Source organism: Rhinatrema bivittatum, chromosome 1 (genome assembly GCF_901001135.1).
Source record: "Rhinatrema bivittatum chromosome 1, aRhiBiv1.1, whole genome shotgun sequence".
Taxonomy (NCBI): Eukaryota; Metazoa; Chordata; class Amphibia; order Gymnophiona; family Rhinatrematidae; genus Rhinatrema; species Rhinatrema bivittatum.
In genome coordinates this window covers 638814356-638835930 of record NC_042615.1, presented here as the reverse complement: position 1 = coordinate 638835930, position 21575 = coordinate 638814356, and the positions used below count along the sequence as shown (strand labels likewise).

The window sequence follows — 21575 nt, the reverse complement described above, 5'->3', positions numbered from 1 at the left end:
TGTTCTAATCTGGAGTAGCAGTCTGCTCTACATGTACTCTCCAATAACCACTCATCACCAGGACTGTCCAGAAGATCCTTCAGGACAGAATAATGTGAGTTATTCTCATAGCCCTGCTTTGGCCGCAGCAAGTGTGGTACCCTTACCTCCTCAGTCTGTGAATTCAGTCTCCAACTCCCTTAGAAATATCTCTAGCTCTCATCACCCAGGAGGATGTAAAACTCTCCTATTCAAATCTTCCGTCCTTGGCCCTCATGGCAGGGATGTTGAGTGCTCAGTAGAATTCTCTTTTCTATGGTTTTAAGTTAAAGAGGTTCTCCACATGGTATGAATCCAGTTATGTAGACCCCTTCTCTTGTGGTCCAAGGCTCTTGCTTCAGTATCTCTTCTTTCTCTTATTAGGCCTCCGTATATCATCAAAGTACATTGTAGTGCCACAGCAGTTTATCAGACAAAGGATGGATCTCCTAGCTCTCTCCACCAATTAGTATCAAAATTCATGACAAGTCTGTGGCATACCAAGCCCCTCAAATCAGTAAAACCCCATTTCCTAAGGAATCTCAACAAGGTCATGTCTCAGCTTATGAAAGCTTTCTTCAGATTTCTCAAGTCTAAAATTTATGTGGAAAGCAATGTTCCTTGTGGCTGTTATGTCAGCACAAAGAAAAGGCTAATTGCATGCTGTAGTTGCTTATTCACCTTACTTTTAGTTTTTTCACAAATGAGTTCTATGCACTCACCCTAACTTTCTTCCGAAAGTGGTCTGCATACCACATCAACAAAATAATTGTGCTGCCCACGATTTTTCTGAAACTACATGCACACAAAGGAGAATAGGCTCTGCACACCTTGGACTGAGAGAGCCCTGGTTTATTTGCAGAGGATTCGGCTTCACCATTAGGTTTCTCAACTGTTCTGTCCTTTGATCTCAACAGGTGGGGAAAGACAGTTGCCAAAACAACTCTTTCAAATTGGCACGTGGACTATATAGCTGTTGTATCCTGGTTAGTTTACAGATTTCAGGCTCTGCTGAGGCTCATCACATGTGAGATGTGGTAACTTCACTGGCTCATCTGAGGGCCACTTCCATTGAGGATGTATGCAGAACTTCTGCCTGTTTTCAGTCCATACCTTCACACCCCACTACTGGCTGGCCAGTATTATTTATTTATTTATTTATTTTTAATTTTTATATACCGAAGTTCTTGTAGGGACTACAAATCACTCCGGTTTACATAAAACGAAGAACTGCTCAACAGAGAGCGGAGCTTTACATGGAACCGTAGAACATATGGAACAGTATAACTGGTTGACAATTTAACATAGTGCTAAATAAAAATAATAATAGTTTAACTGGTAATAAATAAAGAAATATAATATTTTATATAGGAAGTTTAACTATTTAATGTTGCAATAAATATAAACAATGCCAAATATATATATGAAATAAAGTGAATTTTTGAGCTCAAAGATAATTGTCCAGTTGCAGATTCTTAAAAGTAGTACTTGATACAGTGTCCATAATTAAGGGATACCTAGTAATTAGGAAGTCTGTCCGTCACAGTAAAATTAAGCGTCTGGGAAAGCTTGTTGGAAGAGAAATGTCTTCAGTCTTTTTTTGAATTCTTGATGACTGGGTTCTAGTCTAAGATCTGGGGGAAGCGTGTTCCACTGGTGTGGGCCTGCTGAAGATAGCGCTCGTTTGCTCAATGATGATTTTATTTGCGGAGCATGCAGTGTTCCTCTGTATGCGCTTCTGATTGGTCTGGAGGAAGTGTGCTGTAGGAGTTGAGAGCTTAATGTGATGGGAGCTAGTTTGTTTGTCGCTTTGTGGATGATAGTGAGTACCTTATAGAGTATCCTTTGTTTAATGGGAAGCCAATGTAAGTTCCGAAGGATTGGGGTGATATGATATTTTTTGTTAGTGCTAGTTAGAATTCTAGCCGCTGAATTCTGAACCATCTGTAATGGTTTGATAGTGTTGGCGGGTATACCTAGTAGCAGGGAGTTGCAATAGTCAAGCTTAGAAAGAATGATGGATTGTAGTACTAGCCTGAAGTCGGAGAAGTGAAGGAGGGGTTTAAGTTTTTTGAGGACTTGCAGTTTGTAAAAGCAGTCCTTTGTGGTATTGTTTACAAACTTTTTTAGGTTTAGATGATTATCAAGCCATGCTCCAAGGTCTCTGACGTCAGCTGAGAACGAGTTGTTTGTGTTTGGTAGAGAAAGGCTGGAAGAGATTGTGCGTGGATCTTGGGAGACAATGAGCATTTCGGTTTTATTAGCATTCAATACCAAGTTGAGGCTTGAGAGTAGGTTTTTGATGGGCTGTAGGCATTCGTTCCAGTACGTGATGGTTTTTTGAAGGGATTCTGTAATCGGAAGGAGGATTTGTATGTCGTCTGCATAGAGGTAATGGGTAAGCTTAAGGTTTGAGAGTAGATGGCAGAGAGGGAGGAGGTAGATATTGAAGAGGGTGGGTGAAAGTGATGATCCTTGTGGGACTCCTTGCTCTGTCAGGATTGGATGCGATTCTTTATTGTTTATCCTTACTTTGTAGAATCTGTTGCTTAAGAAGGAATGGAACCATCTGAGGGCTGTGCCTTTGATCCCTATGTTGGCTAGTTGGTCTATTAGAGTAGAGTGTTTTACTGTATCAAATGCAGCGGAAAGATCCAGAAGAATAAGCACGTAAGATTGTTTATTCTCCAGATTAACGAGGATTGTGTCAGTGAGAGATAGTAAGAGAGATTCGGTGTTTAGGCGTTTTCGGAATCATATTGAGCTGGGGATAGAATGTTATGATCTTCCAAATAATCTGACAGTTGCTTGTTGACAATTTTTTCCATCAGTTTGGCGATAAGTGGTAAGTTTGCGATGGGTCTAAAATTAGCTGGGTCTGATGGGCAAGCGTTTGGTTTCTTTAGTAATGGTTTCAGTATTGCCAATTTTAACTGGTTAGGAACTAAACCTTGAGAAAGGGATGTGTTGATAATTTCTGCAATTGGTTTTGAGATGGTGTTTGGTATGGCGATGAGGAGATTTGTTGGTATTGGGTCTGTTGGGTGGGAGGAAGGTTTGAATTTTTTGAGTGTGTTTTCAATCTCCAGTGAAGAAGTGAGCTCGAATGAATCCAGGCTTGTGGTTTGTTGCGGCAAGGATGTGAGATGGTGTGTTAGGGTAAGGCTGTTGGATGTGATTGATTGGGTAAGGTTGGTGATTTTTGTTTTGAAGTAGTTGGCTAGTTCGTTTGCTTTGTTGAGAGCTTGGTGGTCTGGGATAGTAGGAGGAGATGGTTTGGTTAAAGAGGAGACGTAAGAGAAGAGAGCCTTTGAGTCGAATATAAAGTGGTGTATTTTTTTTCCGTAGAATTCTTTCTTTGTTCTAAGGATCGTATTCCTGTAGTTGTTGAGGAGGGATTTGTAGATGGCATGTGTTGAAGTGGTTGGGTTTTTTCTCCAGCTTTGTTTTTTTTTTCTAAGAGATTGTTTAAGGGATTTAAGTTTGGGTGTAAACCAAGGTTTCCTATTGTCTAGTGTAGGTTGTATGGTTTTGGTTGTAGTTGGGCAGATTTGATCTGCAATTTTATTGTTAATATTGATCCAAGAGGTAGTTGCAGTTGTTGCGTCTGTGAGGTCTAGTTGCTTTAATGCATCAGACATCTTTTCACTGAGTATGTCTGGAGAGCATGGTTTCCTGAAGTAGATGGTGGATTTGTTAGTGGTTTGAGGTGGTGGGTTGTTGATATTGAGGGTTGTGTGGATAACTTTGTGGTCTGACCATGGAACTGGTGAGTAAGTGGGGTTGGTATGAATGTTAAAGGGTTCGTTAATAAAGATGAGGTCCAGCGTGTGGCCTGCCTTGTGGGTAGAACTGTTGATAATTTGAGTAAAGCCCAAATGGTTGAGAGAGGAAAGAACTGTTTGGCAGTTGATGGATTGTGGAGAAGCATCTACGTGTAAATTAAAGTCTCCGAGGATTATAGCAGGTTTGTCGGCGTTTATGTGTTTGGCTATAAGTTCTATTAGTAGAGAGGGATCCAATTCTAAGGTTCCTGGTGGTGCGCAGACTAAAGCTATTTGGATTTGTTCAGATTTAAAGAGGGAGAATTCTAGTTTGTTGGAGGAGTTGGTAAGTTGTAAGGTAATATTAAGACCTTTTTTTGCTGCAAGAAGGAGACCTCCACCTCTTTTTTTGGGTCTTGGGACAGAGAATAAGTCGTAAGATTGTATGGGCAGTTGATTTATGAGTACAGTATCTGTGTGTTTTAGCCATGTCTCTGTAATTGCACAGATATCTGGGTTGGCTTCTATGAGGTAGTCACTGAGGATGTCCATTTTTTTGGAGAGCAACTGAGCGTTGAATAGTGTTAAGGTAAATAAAGAGAGTCCTAGGAATTGTGTTATCGGTGAGATCATTATTGGTAATAGTCTTTGTTGTCGTGTGATGTGATGAATTGCAGTATGTCCTGAAGAGACTGTACCTTTGGTGGAGCAGTTCTGCACAGTCTGTTTTTACCCAATAATCCACTCTTTACTAGGTGGGGCCCAGTTTAAGTTGTTGCTCTGTAATGCAACCCTCAGCTTGGTACTCCACACTGGTTATGGCTAATTTAATCCTGCTTTTCAATAGAGAAAGCAAAATTGCATGTCTGTAACCAGGGTTTTTTGTACATAGCAAGATAAATCAGCCATACATTTATTACCTCCCTGGAGACTACTCAGCTAAAGCTTAAAGCTTTGGAAGAAACTGAGGCATTCGCTAGTCAGTGACTAGGTGTAAGAACTCTCATGCATATCAGAAAGGCAGAATATTGATTTCACCTTTTGTATTCTGCAAAACTGTATTGCTCAGTGCAGATCACAACCAAAATACATAAAATAATAATACTGATTAAAACAAAATACATATACCCTACATTAAAAATACACTAAAATCATTCACAATAAACAATATAAAAGCACATAACCAGCATATTTTAACATTGCATTCTAGCTTAACGTAGCCTACCTACAAATGCGGTTTCAAATAAAACTGCTTTAACTTGTTTCTGAAATACTAAATCTTGTATCTGCTGAATTTCTAATGCTAAATCATTCCAAAACATAGACCCCATAGTTAGAGAAAGCTCTGGTTCTAGTTGACTAAAGACAATAATAGTGTATTTACTGGCGTGTAGCCAGATGGACTCAGAACGAATGGATAGTATCCTCGTGCTAGCAGTTGGAGACGGATCTGACGTCAGCACGGGATATATATATCCCCACAGGAAGCGTAGCAACTCAGTAATTTCCGTCTCCAAAGCAGTTTGGAGTGCCTGCACGCTGGTTGAGCGTGCTTTCCAAGACTACTTTAATTTTTCTTTTTTCTTATCATTCTAGATTCTACTTTGTGTTTCCTGTCTATTCAACTTTAGAGCCCCGCGCTCCTGCGGTAGATACCCCAGGGTTCCTCCCCCAGTTGAGCTCCCGGGGTGATTGCCGTGCTCCCCCGGTGGTGGAAGTCCTCGGTCCTGCCGAAGCACGGCAGTGACACAGCCCCCGGGCGAGTTCGGGTGAGGCATACGAGGCCCTCGGTCCCGGTGTGGACGAGGTAGCGGGTGCATATCCTCAATTGTGGCGGTGAGGTGGTCCCTTTTCCCACAGCCGGAGACCGCCTGTGTTCCAGCCGGGAAGCACCGAAGCTGGTAAGGAGTACATCTCTTCCTACGGGTCTCCGAAGCACGGAGGATCGGCGGCGTGGCACGTCGTGGAGGACGCCAATTTGAGGCCTTGCTCACGTACTCCGCGCCCGTAATAGGCGCGGCTTTCTTCCTCCTTGTGCGTATATGGCTTTGTTTCTGTGAATTGCTGAGCGCCTATTGAATGCCACTGAGCGTCTATCGCTAGCCGCATATTGCTGACGGCCTATTGAATGCAAATTGTGCATATATGGCTAACTGCTTATTACTGAAAGCCTATTGAATGCAAATTGTGCGTTTATTGCTGCCCGCTTATTACTGACAGCCTATTGAAGGACGTTGAGCGTCTATTGCTAACTGCATATTGATGAGTGCCTATTGCATACCATTGAGCTGATTTTTTGGCCGCCTATTGCTGTGCACACGTTGAGCGCCGGTTGTGTTAAGCACCTATTGCTGCCGCATATTGTTGCTGTGCGCCTATTGTCTTCAGCGCCTTTTGCTGCCGCATACTATTATTGAGCGCCTATTGTCTTCAGCGCCTTTTGCTGCCGCATACTATTATTGAGTGCCTGTTGTCTTCAGCGCCTTTTGCTGCCGCATTCTATTATTGAGCGCCTGTTGTCTTCAGCGCCTTTTGCTACCGCATATTCTTATTGAGCGCCTCTTGTATTACGCGCCTCTTGTATTACGCGCCTCTTGCTGCCGCATACTATTATTCAGCGCATATTGTTCAATGGATCAGAAAACAGCAGAGTCTTCAGTGACGGCGCCGCCTGCTTCAGACATTGCAGCCCTTGGCCTCTGCTCTGCTTGCCAACTTAGGGCCACGCGCAGTGATGAGCCAGACTCTCTATGTGCCCAATGTGAGGGGGCCGTGTGATCCTCGGGCCAGGACCGGTCTCAGCCACGATTTGTGGACAGTTCCCCAGGGGCTACCCCGGAGTTAGGGGGCAGCCGCGACCAATCAGGAATCCCGGGGGAGCTTGTACCCCGGCGATTAGTGGCTGCTTCAATTTCCTGGGTGGATCTCTTTAAGGGGATTCATGCCTTCGTACAGATGCAAACAGCTTCCCGTCCAGGCCCTGCGGTTCCTGCTGTTCCTGTGGTTCCTGCAGTGGCTGCGCCTACGGCGGCTGCTGCGACTGCTGCTGCGGTGGCAGCTCCTACGGATCCGGTTCCTGGACCCTCACGCCCTTATCGCGAGCGGGACTTCCCACCGCTGGACAGTCCGGATCAGTCAGACTAGGAGGTCTCACAGGACGAGTCCGAACTCCCGGACGAGGGTGACCTTCCCCCAGGGACTGAGCCATATAGAACCATGAGGCGGTTCTTCCCTAAAGAGGATCTCTCCGACCTGGTGTCTCAGTGCTTGGCGGAATTGGATATTACAGGTCCCAGCGCTTTGGTACCCTCTGCGCAGCACCCCCTGCTGGAAGGTCTTCGTCCTACAGCCCGCCATTTTCCATTCTTACAAGCGGCACAACAACTGATAGATTTAGAATGGGCGGCACCAGCGGCTTCCTTCAAAGGGGGTCGGGCTCTGAAGAGCATGTACCCATTGGCACCGGCTATCCAGGACCTGCTGGCGTGCCCTCAGGTGGACGCCTTGATTAGCGCTGTGGTCAAGCGCACTACCATTCCAGTTGAAGGGGGGACGGCCTCAGGGAGCCTCATGACCGGCGACTGGACGCCATTCTGAGACAGGCCTTTGAGGTGGCAGCTTTATCTTTGCGGATCGCCACCTGCTGCACGGTGGTGACGCGTGCCTGTTTGTCACAGGTTAGAAACAACGCTCCAGCGGCGGACATGGAATCCGCTCTTTCGTTCCTTACAGATGCGGCATCTGACCTGGTCTGGACAACAGCTAAAGGGATTTCATCCTCCGTAGCTGCCAGGAGGCAGCTCTGGATCCGGAGATGGTCAGCTGATGCGCCTTCTAAGACACGCCTCACCAGATTGCCCTTCAAGGGCTCTTTTCTATTTGGCAGCGACCTTGATAAACTGGCCAGTGCATGGGGTGCCTCTCCAGTGCACAGATTCCCGGAAGATCGGTTCAGAAGGGGCCAGCACGCCTTTCCAAGGCCCTCCAGGGGCAGGAGTTTCCAGCGTTTCGTTCCTTACAGGGGTTGCTACCAGGCACCACGTCCTCCGGCCAGAAATCAGTCCTTTCTGACCAAGCAGCGTAAGAGGGGAGCGGGCCCGGGCTCGGGTCCCGGCCGCGCCTCCCAATGAGAATCCGCCGACTCATCTGGGGGACGGAGCCATAGGGGGCAGGTTAACCCTCTTCTACCCCAGGTGGGTCGAGATTACGTCGGACCAGTGGATCCTCGCCGTTATCCGGGAGGGATATTATCTGGACTTTCATCATCTCCCTCCGGACAGGTTTGTGGAATCTTCATGTCCCATACACAAGACGGCAGCATTGGAAGCTACCCTGGCGAGGCTCCTGTCCTTGAAAGCCATCATCCCAGTACCTGCCTGGGAATTGAATTATGGACACTATTCCATTTATTTCATGGTACCCAAGAAAGGGGGTACTTTTCGACCTGTCCTGGACCTCAAGTCAGTCAATCAATACTTACGGGTACCGAGGTTTCGCATGGAAACTCTACGCTCCGTCAAGGCCGCAGTACAGCCCGGAGAATTCCTCACGGCATTAGACCTGTCAGAGGCATACCTGCATATCCCGATCCATCCGGATCATCATCGCTACCTACGCTTCAAGGTTCTAGGCCGCCACTTCCAGTTTCGGGCTCTGCCCTTCGGGTTGGCAACGTCACCATGGACATTTACCAAGGTGGTAGTAGTGGTAGCGGCGGCACTCAGGCGGAAAGGAATTCTGGTTCATACCTACCTAGACGACTGGCTGATCAGGGCGAAATCTCGAGAGGAGAGCCTTCGGACGACTGACAGAGTAATCGCCCTTCTGGAAAGCTTGGGCTGGGTAATCAACCTCAGCAAGAGCTGCCTACAGCCTTCCCAGTCACTGGAATACCTGGGAGTACAGTTCGACACCCGGGCAGACACAGTCAGTCTCACAACCAAGAGAAAGATGAAACTTCAGCAGCGTATCCAGTATTTGATGGCAGCCAGTCGGCCCATAGCCTGGGATTATCTGCAGGTTCTTGGTCTCATGGCATCCACCCTGGAAGTGGTACCTTGGGCGAGTGCCCATATGAGACCTCTACAACACGCCCTGCTCTCTTGCTGGAGCCCCCGTCTACGGAACTATTCCACGCACCTACCTCTGCCAGCCAGAGTGCGGACCCAGTTGCGGTGGTGGTTGCAGTCCAACCACATGAGCAGGGGGTCGAAGATGTCCTCACCCACATGGATCTTGCTCACCACAGATGCCAGCCTGAGCGGCTGGGGAGCACACTGCGAAGAACTCACCGCTCAAGGGTGGTGGAACAGAGAAGAGTCAGCGTGGAACATCAACCGTCTGGAGGCCCAGGCAGTCCGATTGGCATGCCTTCAATTTGCTCACAGACTGAAGAACAGAGCAGTCAGAGTGATGTCCGACAATGCCACCACGGTGGTATACATCAACCGTCAGGGCGGAACCAGAAGCCGACAGGTATCTCTGGAGATCGCCCCTCTGATGACTTGGGCAGAGGTGAATCTTCAGGACATCTCCGCCATCCACATTGCCGGGAAGGACAATACCACAGCGGACTTCCTCAGCAGAGAAAGCCTAAATCCAGGAGAGTGGCAGCTCTCACCCACAGCCTTCCAGATGATTGTGGATCATTGGGGGATTCCGGACATGGATTTACTGGCGGACAAGTCCAATGCTCAAGTACCCAGATACTTCAGTCGCAAGCGCGACCCGTTCTCACACGGAATCGATGCCCTGGTTCAGCCATGGCCTCCAGGGACTCTACTGTACGCCTTTCCTCCGTGGCCTCTGCTGGGCGCTGTCATCCTCAAGATTCAGAGACACCGGGGCCTAGTTCTTCTAGTGGCGCCAGACTGGCCAAGAAGACCCTGGTACGCGGACATGAGAAGACTACTGGCAGGGGAGCCTCTTCCCCTGCCTCCTCTCCGGGACCTTCTACATCAAGGTCCCATTCCTCACGAGGATCCGGCTCAATTCTCTCTTACGGTATGGCCCTTGAGAGGGCTAGATTGAAGAAGAGGGGTTACTCGGAGCCCGTGATTGATACCCTCCTCCGAGCTCGCAAGTTTTCCACATCCCTCACATACATCCGGATCTGGAGAGTATTTGAAGCATGGTACGACACTCACGGCACCAATCCACATGCACCCACAATCCCTATTGTGTTGGATTTCCTGCAGGACGGACTTCAGAAGGTTCTGTCCCTCAGCTCCATCAAGGTTCAGGTGGCTGCGCTGTCTTGCTATGGTCCCAGGAGGGATGGCAAGACCATCGCCAAGCACCCAGATGTTTCTCGCTTCCTGCAAGGAGTCAAGCATATTCGTCCGCCACTGAAGTGGCCTGTGCCTTTGTGGAACCTCAACCTTGTTTTGGATTTCCTCGCAGGATCCACCTTCAGACCCCTTCGGGGCCTGTCTCTTCGTTCTCTAACCTTGAAGATGGTGTTCTTGCTGGCTGTATGTTCAGCCCGCCGCATCTGAGCTACAAGCATTGTCCTGCCGTGATCCCTTTCTCAGAATCACTCCGGAGGCTATCCATCTTCGTACGGTTCCCTCCTTTCTACCTAAGGTGGTTTCACAGTTTCATCTTAACCAAACCATATCCTTGCCTACCACGGCGGGTTTGCAGAAATCTGAAGAAGGGCGTTTATTACGCCATCTCGACATTGGCAGAATGCTGCCCAGATATTTGGAAGTGACACAACAACTACGAAAGATGGACCATCTGTTCGTCTTGCACAGCAGGAAGAAGCAAGGTGAAGCGGCCTACCATCGCCCGCTGGATTAAAGAAGTTGTCAGAGCAGCTTACATAGAAGCCGGGAAGTCTCCGCCTCTACAAGTCAAGGCTCATTCTACCAGAGTACAAGCGATATCCTGGGCTGAATCCCGGATGCTGTCACCTGCAGAAATCTGTAAAGCAGCAACATGGTCCTCCCTCCATACCTTCTCCAGGTTCTACCATCTGGATGTCCAGGCCAGGGAGGACTCAGCATTTGCGAGGGCGGTACTACATGGTCCTCAGGCAGCCTCCCGCCCAGGCTGGGAGTAAAGCTTTTGTACATCCCATTCGTTCTGAGTCCATCTGGCTACACGCCAGGAAATGTTGAGATTACTACCTGATAATCTCCTTTTCCTTAGTGTAGACAGATGGACTCAGCATCCCGCCCAGCTGCCTGTGTACATGGGTTTCACCGATTCAAGGTAAGCCATGTCATCTATTTCCATAAGAGCGTACACTCTACCAGGTGTCAACGCCTTCCGGTTGTGAATGCTGGCGGTCTCCAGCTACTATCAATCGGTCAGGGGAATCCTGTTTCACTTTTCACTGAGCGTCAGTACACACATCCATAACAGCTTTTGCAAGGAAGATTACTGAGTTGCTACGCTTCCTGTGGGGATATATATACCCCGTGCTGACGTCAGATCCGTCTCCAACTGCTAGCACGCGGATACTATCCCATTTGTTCTGAGTCCATCTGTCTACACTAAGGAAAAGGAGATTATCAGGTAGTAATCTCAACATTAATGGGACATGTACAAACATTTGCATAGTCAAGTGCAATGAGCGGGCTGTTAATTACCAATGTAATTTCCTAGCTAAGGATATGCTCTATATGAATGGCTTTAATAACTATCGTAATCAATTTAAACTGAATCTGTTGCTTGATAGTGAAATTTTCATGTAAAGCAACAAACTTTCTCTCCAAAGTAAATTGAATATAGTCTTAACTGCAGCATTTTGAACCAGCTGCAATACTTTAAGTAAGCAGGGAGAACTATATTACTGCATTACAGTAGTCTAACTGGCTTAACATTACAGCCTGTATCACAAGTTTGACATCATCTATAGATATCATTTTCTAAATTGCCTGTCTGTCTTTAGTTCATAAAAAGCAAACCCATCTACTTTGGTAATCTATACCATCTATTAAAATAGTGACACATACCCAATGGAATCTTACCAATCCAAAGTACAGAAGTCTTTTCACAATTAAGAAATAACCCATTCATATTTAACCAATTTTGAATTTGTTTAAAAGAAAATTGAAATCTGTCCAAAGGCACCTCTCCTGGAATCTCACTAGCTATTAAAAAAATAAAAATTTAAAAAATTGCATGTCGTCCGAATAGATCTTATAAACAATTCCCATATCAGTTAACAATTTGGCTAAAGGACTAATAAATTAAAGAGAGGAATGGAGAACAATGATCCTTCAGGAGCCCCCCTCTTTCATAACTGTACCCGTCTGAGCAATTGGCCCTGCAGCTTATTCATCAAAAAGGTCTCAAACCATTTTTGCATAATACCACTTTTCCAAGGTAGAAGTTTACTGTGTATTACCATATCAGATACAAATACATAAAAATAGTAAACTGATCTGGAGTTGAGTAAAAGCAGTTTAGCAGTGGGATTCGGCACTGTTCTGAAGTGGTTGTTCTCAGAAGACCATTCTGGAACTACTAGATTGGAGGCCTGGCATCTGTCTTGGCTGCCTCCAGAACCCCTGTCTGTACCTACTGTTCCCCAGATAAGTTTAATAGGCTTAGTGAGAGAGGTATGTGTGTGTACTTCGTAAAGTAAGGGGAACCAGGAGACTGGAAGGCAGGTTACAAATGCATTGATAGGATGGAGAGCAGATAGGAAGCTAGGAGTAGGGAGGCCAACAGGGTAGGTTGATTGTTTGAGTTGCTGAAGTTCAATTTTATTTTTATTTTAACTTGATCTCTTGAGGTCTGGTCTCCTTCAGTGTACATGAAGGGACATATACCACTTCCAATGTGGCTTTTATGTGGAGTGGCTCTGGACACTGACGATGAAGGGGCAGGCTGTGTGGACGCTGGCAAAGGGGAGCTCAGAGAATTGGGCCAATGTGATAACTTTCCCACGAGCTTGTCAACTGACTCTGGTGTGACTCTTTGAGCTGGAGCAGCTTGGGTTGCTAACAAAATTATGCTGAGTGATGGGACAAGCCTCATGGACTCCAGCGAGGGCACTACCCATTCTAATTTCTGTGAGAAGTTTATTGTGCACACTTGTTGTCCTCCTCTACCCTCTTGATCTTAACCTGGAAATAGCAACATCTTGTCCCACTTGCTCATTCTAATGACCCGAGAGAAATAGTGTTGGCGATATGTTCTCCAAAGGGGCAAGAGGATGCAGGCAAGAACCATATCAGAATTCAAGAAAACATGTGATGAACACAATTTCTGAGGGAGAGAAAGGGACTAAAAAGCTGAACGGGAGATGTGGATGGGCAGACTGGATAAGCTGTATGGTCTTTATCTGCCAACTGTTTCTATATGATCAGGTTAACTCCTGGATATAGTCAGAACATGGGCGCCTCTACACATAAATGCTGGTTTAGCCTTCTCAAAATGGACATGGTGCAATTTATGTGATATGCTTTTCATTGCTCTAGTAAAATATCAACACCTCTTTTGTTTTCAGCAGACACTGGCAATAAATTCTGCACTGAAGTACTGATATTATGCTGTGTACCATGTTACCATATCACTTAGTAGCTTAACAGCATGCTGTCTTAAAGCAAGACATTCACCTATTCTCTTAGTATCAAATTAATACTGATAGAAACCATAGTATTCTAGAGGAGTTGGAAAAGTAAATTCAGCCTTAAATATGCAGCTGTTGTGCTTCAGTACTGATTCTAGTGCCTAAGTGTGACTACTACTGCTATCAATTACAACTGGGTAGTGTTTGCCAAGAACATCTAAGCACTTAATATAATGCCAAGGAATAAGTCTTCACAGCATTCCTGGAAGCATTCTTGCTCAGCATTCTGTGCAATTGTAGACACAACTGAATTAGTTTAGCAAGATTATCTATGTACCAAACCCCCATGCTATAGCGTGAGTGATTTCTTAGTACAGTGCTGATAGGGAAAACCGAATCAACATCATTTGAAGCAGTTTGGTATCTATCTTGGTGTTAAGGAAGAAATGAAGAATGCCTCAGTCAATCCATACCAAGATAGTTCATACCAAATATGGTTTCATGAAAAAATATGAATGAAGAGCAATTGCATAGCAAACTGCACTGTGACCAGAGAAGGATGAATAAGCACAATCAGTAGGAATTGTATAGCAAGCTAATTTGTGACAAGTGCATTGGAGAAGATATGGTCAGTAGCAAGTGTATGGCAAGCTTTTTTGTTGGAAAGTAGAACAGAGAATGACTGTCAAAAGTAATTGGACAGCAAGCCTACTTTGTGATGTATGTGGGAGAAAATCACACAACCAACAACTGCAGAGGCAAGCTTCTCTTTGACTAGTGTCTAAGATCACTTGCTTATATATCTGTCAAACCTCAGAGATAAATGAATTGCTCATGGCAGAGTATAAAGAGTGGTGTTGTGCCAGGGGGGCTTCCAGGAGCCCCTATTAAATTATAGTATGAAAACATTGAGTGGAGCAGAACTGTTGAGACCCACTTGTTAAGAAGTTGGTTGTGATGGGAGACATTTAATAAACAATTAGGAGCACATTTCTGTTGGAGAGTCTTAAACAATTTAATGTCTAGCTCAAATGAGATTGAGGCTTAAAAGTATATCAAAAAAGAATACAATTTAAGGAGCAGATGTTAACACTAAAACTTGAATTAAAGATACAAAAAGATACTTCAACCACAATAAATGTCTTATGGGCCAAGTTTTCAATATATGTATTTTTTCAGTAACTATAACAAATTTAGAGTTAAAAGCAAGCACCAATTGTTAAGATGCTGGACTTGTATTTGTCATTTAATGTTCTCTTGTATTTACTAACCTAGACATTTTTTGTACATCATTGTATGCACTATCAGATCTTAAAAATTATTTGGAAAAAAAATGTAATGTTTAATGCTTAGAAATGAGGCTTTACGGATAGATGGGGTTCTTTATTTTTTCCACAAAGAAATGTTTGTGTTAAGAGTGGTGGTTTTATTTTGAAGGAAACAAAAGATGAGCAGTGGAAACGAGCCATGGATTATCTAAACTTCGTCAGTGAACTGAACTACATGACGCAGATTGTTATCATGCTATACGAGGACCCAAACAAGGTAATCAAGTGAACTGATAAAACTTCACAAAAAAAATCATATAAATAAGATAATGTGTTATAAGTATTTAGATTGTGGTTTAGAAATTATCAGTCCAATGTTACATTGGTTTCACTATATTAATTTTATAATTTGCATTTGAAATTCAAAATGAAAGATTGTGTTATTCTGCAAATGTAACATGTACTATAGGCCTTCAAGAGGCAATAATCAAAAGTTCTTATTCGGGTAAACGTTTACTCGTGTACAAACAGGGTTTGATCATTGCCTTGGTGAATGCGGTTAAAAGTATGTGTGCTGGTTGATGGCACATGTTTTTCTAGACCTGCAAAAGTGGATGGTACTGAAGCTGGGAATAGGAAGGTACACATGGGAATTTCATTTTTTATATCCCTGTGCTTACTTTCAGCTTGTACTTTTGCATTTGCCTCAAGGCAAGTGCAAAAGTAAATGGGTACAAATACCAGTGGCTGAGTGCCTGGCCTGAATTTTCAAAGTGAAATTCAGTGAGACGTGTGTTTTGCAGTCCCTGTAGGATTCAAAGCCCTGCAGCATATTCAGAATTGCCTTCCCTTGTGAAGTATATCCAGTAAATCAATGCATAAAAATAAATTGCTTTATACACATTCATTTCTGTTTGATTCAATCTGGTGCGTGGAAAGTAATTTTTTAGCTGTTGCAACTTTTGCTGTCTGCAGAGCTGCTTCAGAAACTGTTTGCATATTTACATGTTGAAGAAACTGAAACAATGTAGATTTTGGCCATGTTGCATACTTTTTTTTTTTTTTTTTTTTTTTTTGCTGTTTGAGACCATGTGATGAAGTTTTGAGTGTCTTAGAGCACTCAGAAGTTTGAAGCAGTAAATATGAGACGTGACAGTTTGCTTGTATCATGGATTCTCCAAAGCTACATATTTTATGTAGACTCACACTGATTGGTCACATGCTGCCAGCTGAGAAATTGATACTATTGCTAAGCAACCAAATGTGAATCATTCATCCCTAACTGTCAATCTGTTATTTCTTTTGCTACTCTGCACACAAAAAAAAAATCCTCCCTTAATTTTCTCATTTTTTTTGTCAGTTTGTAAGCATTAATGTTTTTGTAGCCTGGCCATGAAGTTAACATGCTATATTACCCAATGTGGTGACATTCATACTTCAGTGTTACCCTTAGCACCTTGCCATCTTTCCTAGAACTTGGCATTTAGTTAAGCTGTGACTCCAATGCATAAGCATTTAGTTATGAGTTTGCTTAAACTCTTGTGAATTGGTAATAAAACATCTAAACTTGATGGGGTAAATTTTCAGTAGGTTGCCTGATTGGCACAATATGCATCTACTTCTTAGTCTGCACAAATCCAATAGAAATTCAGATACAAAATACCCATGTAATTTGTGTTTGAATATCAACTTACTGTATGTGCAAATTTTATGCAATTGTTTTAGATGGTTTAAGTGTAAACTCTCTATACATATATCTTTTAAACTTTAATGTAGGCATGTAGCTTTCTCCACCAGCCAGGTTATGCCCCGTACAGGTTTTTTTTATGTAATATATCTAAAAATTGGTGAGCTGGTAGTGCTGAGGTAACTGGAGGGCACACATTAATATGGGTAGCCAGGACAAGACCCTTCTGCCCTCGCCCATCCCTTCCCAACAGTCACATAAATCCACAAACAGCTGGAATGAGATCAAACAGACCGTAGCTTTATTACCCAAACACCCAGGAGCCCGAGCCAGGTAACCATAACAATAATTTTCACACGACAAGCAGGATGGTAGTCCTCACATATGAGTGACATCATCAGGATGGAGCCCAATCACGGAAAACATCTGTCGAAGTTTCCAGAACGTTGACTGGCCCCTACTGGGCATGCCCAGCATGGCACTAACCCTGCAGCCAGCAAGGGTCCCCCTTCAGTCTTCTTTTTTCTGCGCAGCAGTAGCCTCGCGGTAAAGGAGCTCTGAAGAGATTCCTGACAGGAATTTTCCTCACAGAATTACTAAAAGTTAAATTGCCCCACAGGGGTGCCTCCTCTAACTTTTCTCAGTCCACGGTACTTCGGTAAGTTTAGCCCTTGCAGCCTACTGGCCGTCTACTGTACCGCGGCTCGATTTTTTCCATGGCGTCGGGGTTTCGTCGGTGCCCAGACTGTACCTGCACCATGTCTATCACAGACCCCCATAAAGTCTGTGTAATGTGTCTAGGACGCGAGCACGATGTCTTGACCTGCACCAAATGTGCCCTAATGACACCGAAGGGTCGCAAGGCCAGAATGGAGAAGATGGAACTTCTCTTCCGTGCTCAAACCCCAACTCTGTCCATTGCATCGACGTCATCAGAACTGGCACCATCAACTTCGCGCCAGCACCGACCGGTGAGCAACCGGCATCGACAACTTCTCAGCCATAGACACCCTCTACTCCCCCTCAGGATCGAAGGGATCATAGGGAGAAACATCGCCATCGACACCATAAGACTCGGACCATCGAGGGAGCGAAATCATCGACCTTGCCATCATCCGAGCTGCTGTTGAAGAAACCCCGTCCAGGAAAGGCACAGACCATTCCTGCGACTGGGTCACCGAGGCCACCCTCACCCGATCGTGGATCGGCAGCCGTGACTCTGCCTTTAACAATGGTCCCTCTGGCTATGCCTCTGCCTCCTTCTTCTGTTCCGGAGCCGGGGCTGCTTGCTCCAGGTCTCCGAGAAGAACTGGACCGGATAGTTCAGGAGGCCATCAACAAGGCGATGCAATGTCTTCAGGTTCCTCCGGCATCAGCACCGGTACCGCCTGTGGAACCAATCATCGACCCGATTCCGGCACCGCTGTTATCCAGGATGGAAGCGCTTATGGCCGCTTTTCCACCGATGGATCCCGGGTCTCTGATGGCTCCGATGCCCTCCCCACTGGCAGCATCATTGAAAGGAGAAACACCATTATGCATCCCTCCATCGGGAGTTCTGCCTCAGCCATCGATGCCAATACGTCCCTCATCACCGACCCATCCATCGGTGCCGATATGTCCGTCGACGCCACCAAGTCATTTATTTATTTTATTTATTTGATGAGTTTTATATACCGTTATTTGGTAGAGCCATCATAATGGTTTACAAAGAGAACATTTTTCTTCGCAGTTTTGAGGTCTTAGCTCAACTATGATGCCAGACCTTCTTGGTCATTACAGCAGGCCTTGGCATGATGTCAGACCAGCAAATCACAACGGTAGGCAATAGAATGGAAATGGACATCAAGTCCCTGTGCGCCCTGCAAATGAATTTCTGGCCAGACATCTTGCCCCACTCATTACCCCCAAGATGAATTAGAACATAAGAACATAAGAAATTGCCATGCTGGGTCAGACCAAGGGTCCATCAAGCCCAGCATCCTGTTTCCAACAGAGGCCAAAACCAGGTCACAAGAACCTGGTAATTACCCAAACACTAAGAAGAACCCATGCTACTGATGCAATTAATTGCAGTGGCTATTCCTAAGTATAATTGATTAATAGCCATTAATGGACTTCTCCTCCAAGAACTTATCCAAACCTTTTTTGAACCCAGCTACACTAACTGCACTAACCACATCCTCTGGCAACAAATTCCAGAGCTTTATTGTGCGTTGAGTGAAAAAGAATTTTCTCTGATTAGTCTTAAATGTGCTTCTTGTTAACTTCATGGAATGCCCCCTAGTCCTTCTATTATTCGAAAGAGTAAATAACCGAGTCACATCTACTCGTTCAAGACCTCTCATGATCTTAAAGACCTCTATCATATCCCCCCTCAGCCGTCTCTTCTCCAAGCTGAACAGCCCTACCCTCTTCAACCTTTCCTCATAGGGGAGCTGTTCCATCCCCTTTATCATTTTGGTTGCCCTTCTTCATCGCAACTGTATCTTTTTTGAGATGGGGCGACCAGAATTGTACACAGTATTCAAGGTGTGGCCTCACCATGGAGCGAGAAAGAATAGATGCCTCGATCTTTTTCCAGTTTTTATTATAGCAGAGACATGTTCATAAAGTGCATTTTATGAACACGTCTCTGCTATAATAAAAACTGGAAAAAGATCGAGGCATCTATTCTTTCTTGTTTTCCTAACGGCTATCATAGATCGCCTACTTCTTTGTTTTCTTGGATCACCATGGTGCGATACAGAGGCATTATGAAATTTTCCGTTCTATTAACCATTCCCTTCCTAATAATTCCTAACATTCTATTTGCTTTTTTGACTGCTGCAGCACACTGAGTCGACGAGTTTAAAGTATTATCCACTATGATGCCTAGATCTTTTTCCAGGGTGGTAGCTCCTAATATGGAACTTAACATCGTGTAACTACAGCAAGGGTTATTTTTGCCTATATGCAACACCTTGCACTTTTGTCCACATTAAATTTCATCTGCCATTTGGATGCCCAATCCTCCTGTCTTGCAAGGTCCTCCTGTAATATATCACAGTCTGCTTGTGATTTAATTACTCTGAATAATTTTGTATCATCCGCAAATTTGATAACCTCACTCGTCATATTCCTTTCCAGATCACATATATATATATTGAAAAGCACTGGTCCAAGTACAGATCCCTGAGGCACTCCACTGTTTACCCTTTTCCACTTAGAAAATTGACCATTTAATCCTACTCTCTGTTTCCTGTCTTTTAACCAGTTTGTAATCCACGAAAGGACATCGCCTCCTATCCCATGACTTTTTAGTTTTTGTAGAAGCCTCTCATGAGGGACTTTGTCAAACGCCTTCTGAAAATCCAAATACACTACATCTTACCGGTTCACCTTTATCCACATGTTTATTAACCCCTTCAAAAAAATGAAGCAGATTTGTTAGGCAAGACTTCCCTTGGGTAAATCCATGTTGACTGTGTCCCATTAAATCATGTCTTTCTATATGCTCTATGATTTTGATCTTGAGAATAGTTTCCACTATTTTTCCCAGCACTGAAGTCAAGCTCACTGGTCTATAGTTACCTGGATCGCCCCTGGAGCCTTTTTTAAATATTGGGGTTACATTGGCCTCTCTCCAGTCTTCAGGTACAATGGATGATTTTAATGATAGGTTACATATTTTAACTAATAGATCAGAAATTTCATTTTTTTGTTCCTTCAGAACCCTAGGATGCATACCATCCGGTCCAGGTGATTTGCTACTCTTTGGTTTGTCAATCTGGCCTACTATATCTTCCAAGTTCACAGTGATTTCTTTCAGTTCGTCTGACTCATCACCCCTGAAAACCATCTCTGGAACTGGTATCTCCCCAACATCCTCATTAGTAAACATGGAGGCAAAGAATTAAATTAGTCTTTCTGCAATGGCCTTATCTTCCCTAAGAGCCCCTTTAACCACTCTGTCATCTAATGGTCCAACCGACTCCCTCACAGGTTTCTTGCTTTGGATATATTTTAAAAAGTGTTTATTATGAGTTTTTGCCTCTATGGCCAACTTCATTTCAAATTCTCTCTTCGCCTGTCTTATCAATGTTTTATACTTACCCTGACAATGCTTATGTTTTAACCTATTTTCTTCAGATGGATCCTTCTTCCAATTTTTGAAGGATGTTTTTTTTCGCTAAAATAGCCTCTTTCACCTCACCTTTTAACCATGACGGTAATCGTTTTGCTTTCCTTCCACCTTTCTTGATGCGCGGAATACATATGGACTGCGCCTCTAGGATTGTATTTTTAAACAATGTCGACTGAGGGGGGGATATGATAGAGATGTTTAAAATCATGAGAGGTCTAGAACGGGTAGATGTGAATCGTTATTTACTCTTTCGGATAGTAGAAAGACTAGGGGGCACTCCATGAAGTTAGCATGGGGCACATTTAAAACTAATCGGAGAAAGTTCTTTTTTACCCACGCACAATTAAACTCTGGAATTTGTTGCCAGAGGATGTGGTTAGTGCAGTTAGTATAGTTGTGTTTAAAAAAGGATTGGATAAGTTCTTGGAGGAGAAGTCCATTACCTGCTATTAAGTTCACTTAGAGAATAGCCACTGCCATTAGCAATGGTAACATGGAATAGACTTAGCTTTTGGGTACTTGCCAGGTTCTTATGGCCTGGATTGGCCACTGTTGGAAACAGGATGCTGGGCTTGATGAACCCTTGGTCTAACCCAGTACGGCATTTTCTTATGTTCTTATGTTCTTAATGTCCAAGCCTGTTGAACACTTTTAACCCTTGCAGCTGCACCTTTCAGTTTTTTTCTAACTATTTTCCTCATTTTATCAAAGTTTCCCTTTTTAAAATTTAGTGTTAGAGCTGCAGATGTACTTATTGTCCCCCTTCCAGTTATTAGTTTAAATTTGATCATGTTATGATCACTGTTGCCATGTGGCCCCACCACCGTTACTTCTCTCACCAAATCTTGCGTTCCACTAAGAATTAAATCTAAAATAGCTCCCTCTCTTGTTGGTTCCTGAACCAATTGCTCCATGAAGCAATCATTTATTACATCCAGGAACTTTGTCTCTAGCAAGTCCTCATGGTTACATTCACCCAGTCAATATTGGGGTAATTGAAATCTCCCATTATTATTGCACTGCCAAATTGGTTTGCTTCCCTGATTTCTCTTAGCATTTCATCATCTGTCTGGCCATTTTGTCCAGGTGGACGGTAGTATACTCCTATCACTATACTCTTACCCAACACACATGGGATTTCTACCCTTATAGATTCTACTGAGCATTTAGACTCTTGTATGAT

At 44.2% G+C, this 21575-nt stretch overlaps 1 protein-coding gene across 16 annotated transcripts in view; it reads left to right on the top strand.

The window, feature by feature from the left end:
• Positions 1–21575, top strand: part of PPIP5K2 (diphosphoinositol pentakisphosphate kinase 2) — a 620162-nt gene that overhangs the window by 451055 nt on the left and 147532 nt on the right. For all 16 annotated transcript variants that reach the window (XR_003852104.1, XM_029572559.1, XM_029572550.1 and 13 more), the window contains one exon: positions 14749–14856. Coding sequence is in view for 15 of the 16 variants with exons in the window: in XM_029572559.1 (XP_029428419.1) it covers positions 14749–14856 (108 nt within the window). In the remaining variant the exon portion in view is untranslated. The remainder of the gene's footprint in view (positions 1–14748; positions 14857–21575) is intronic.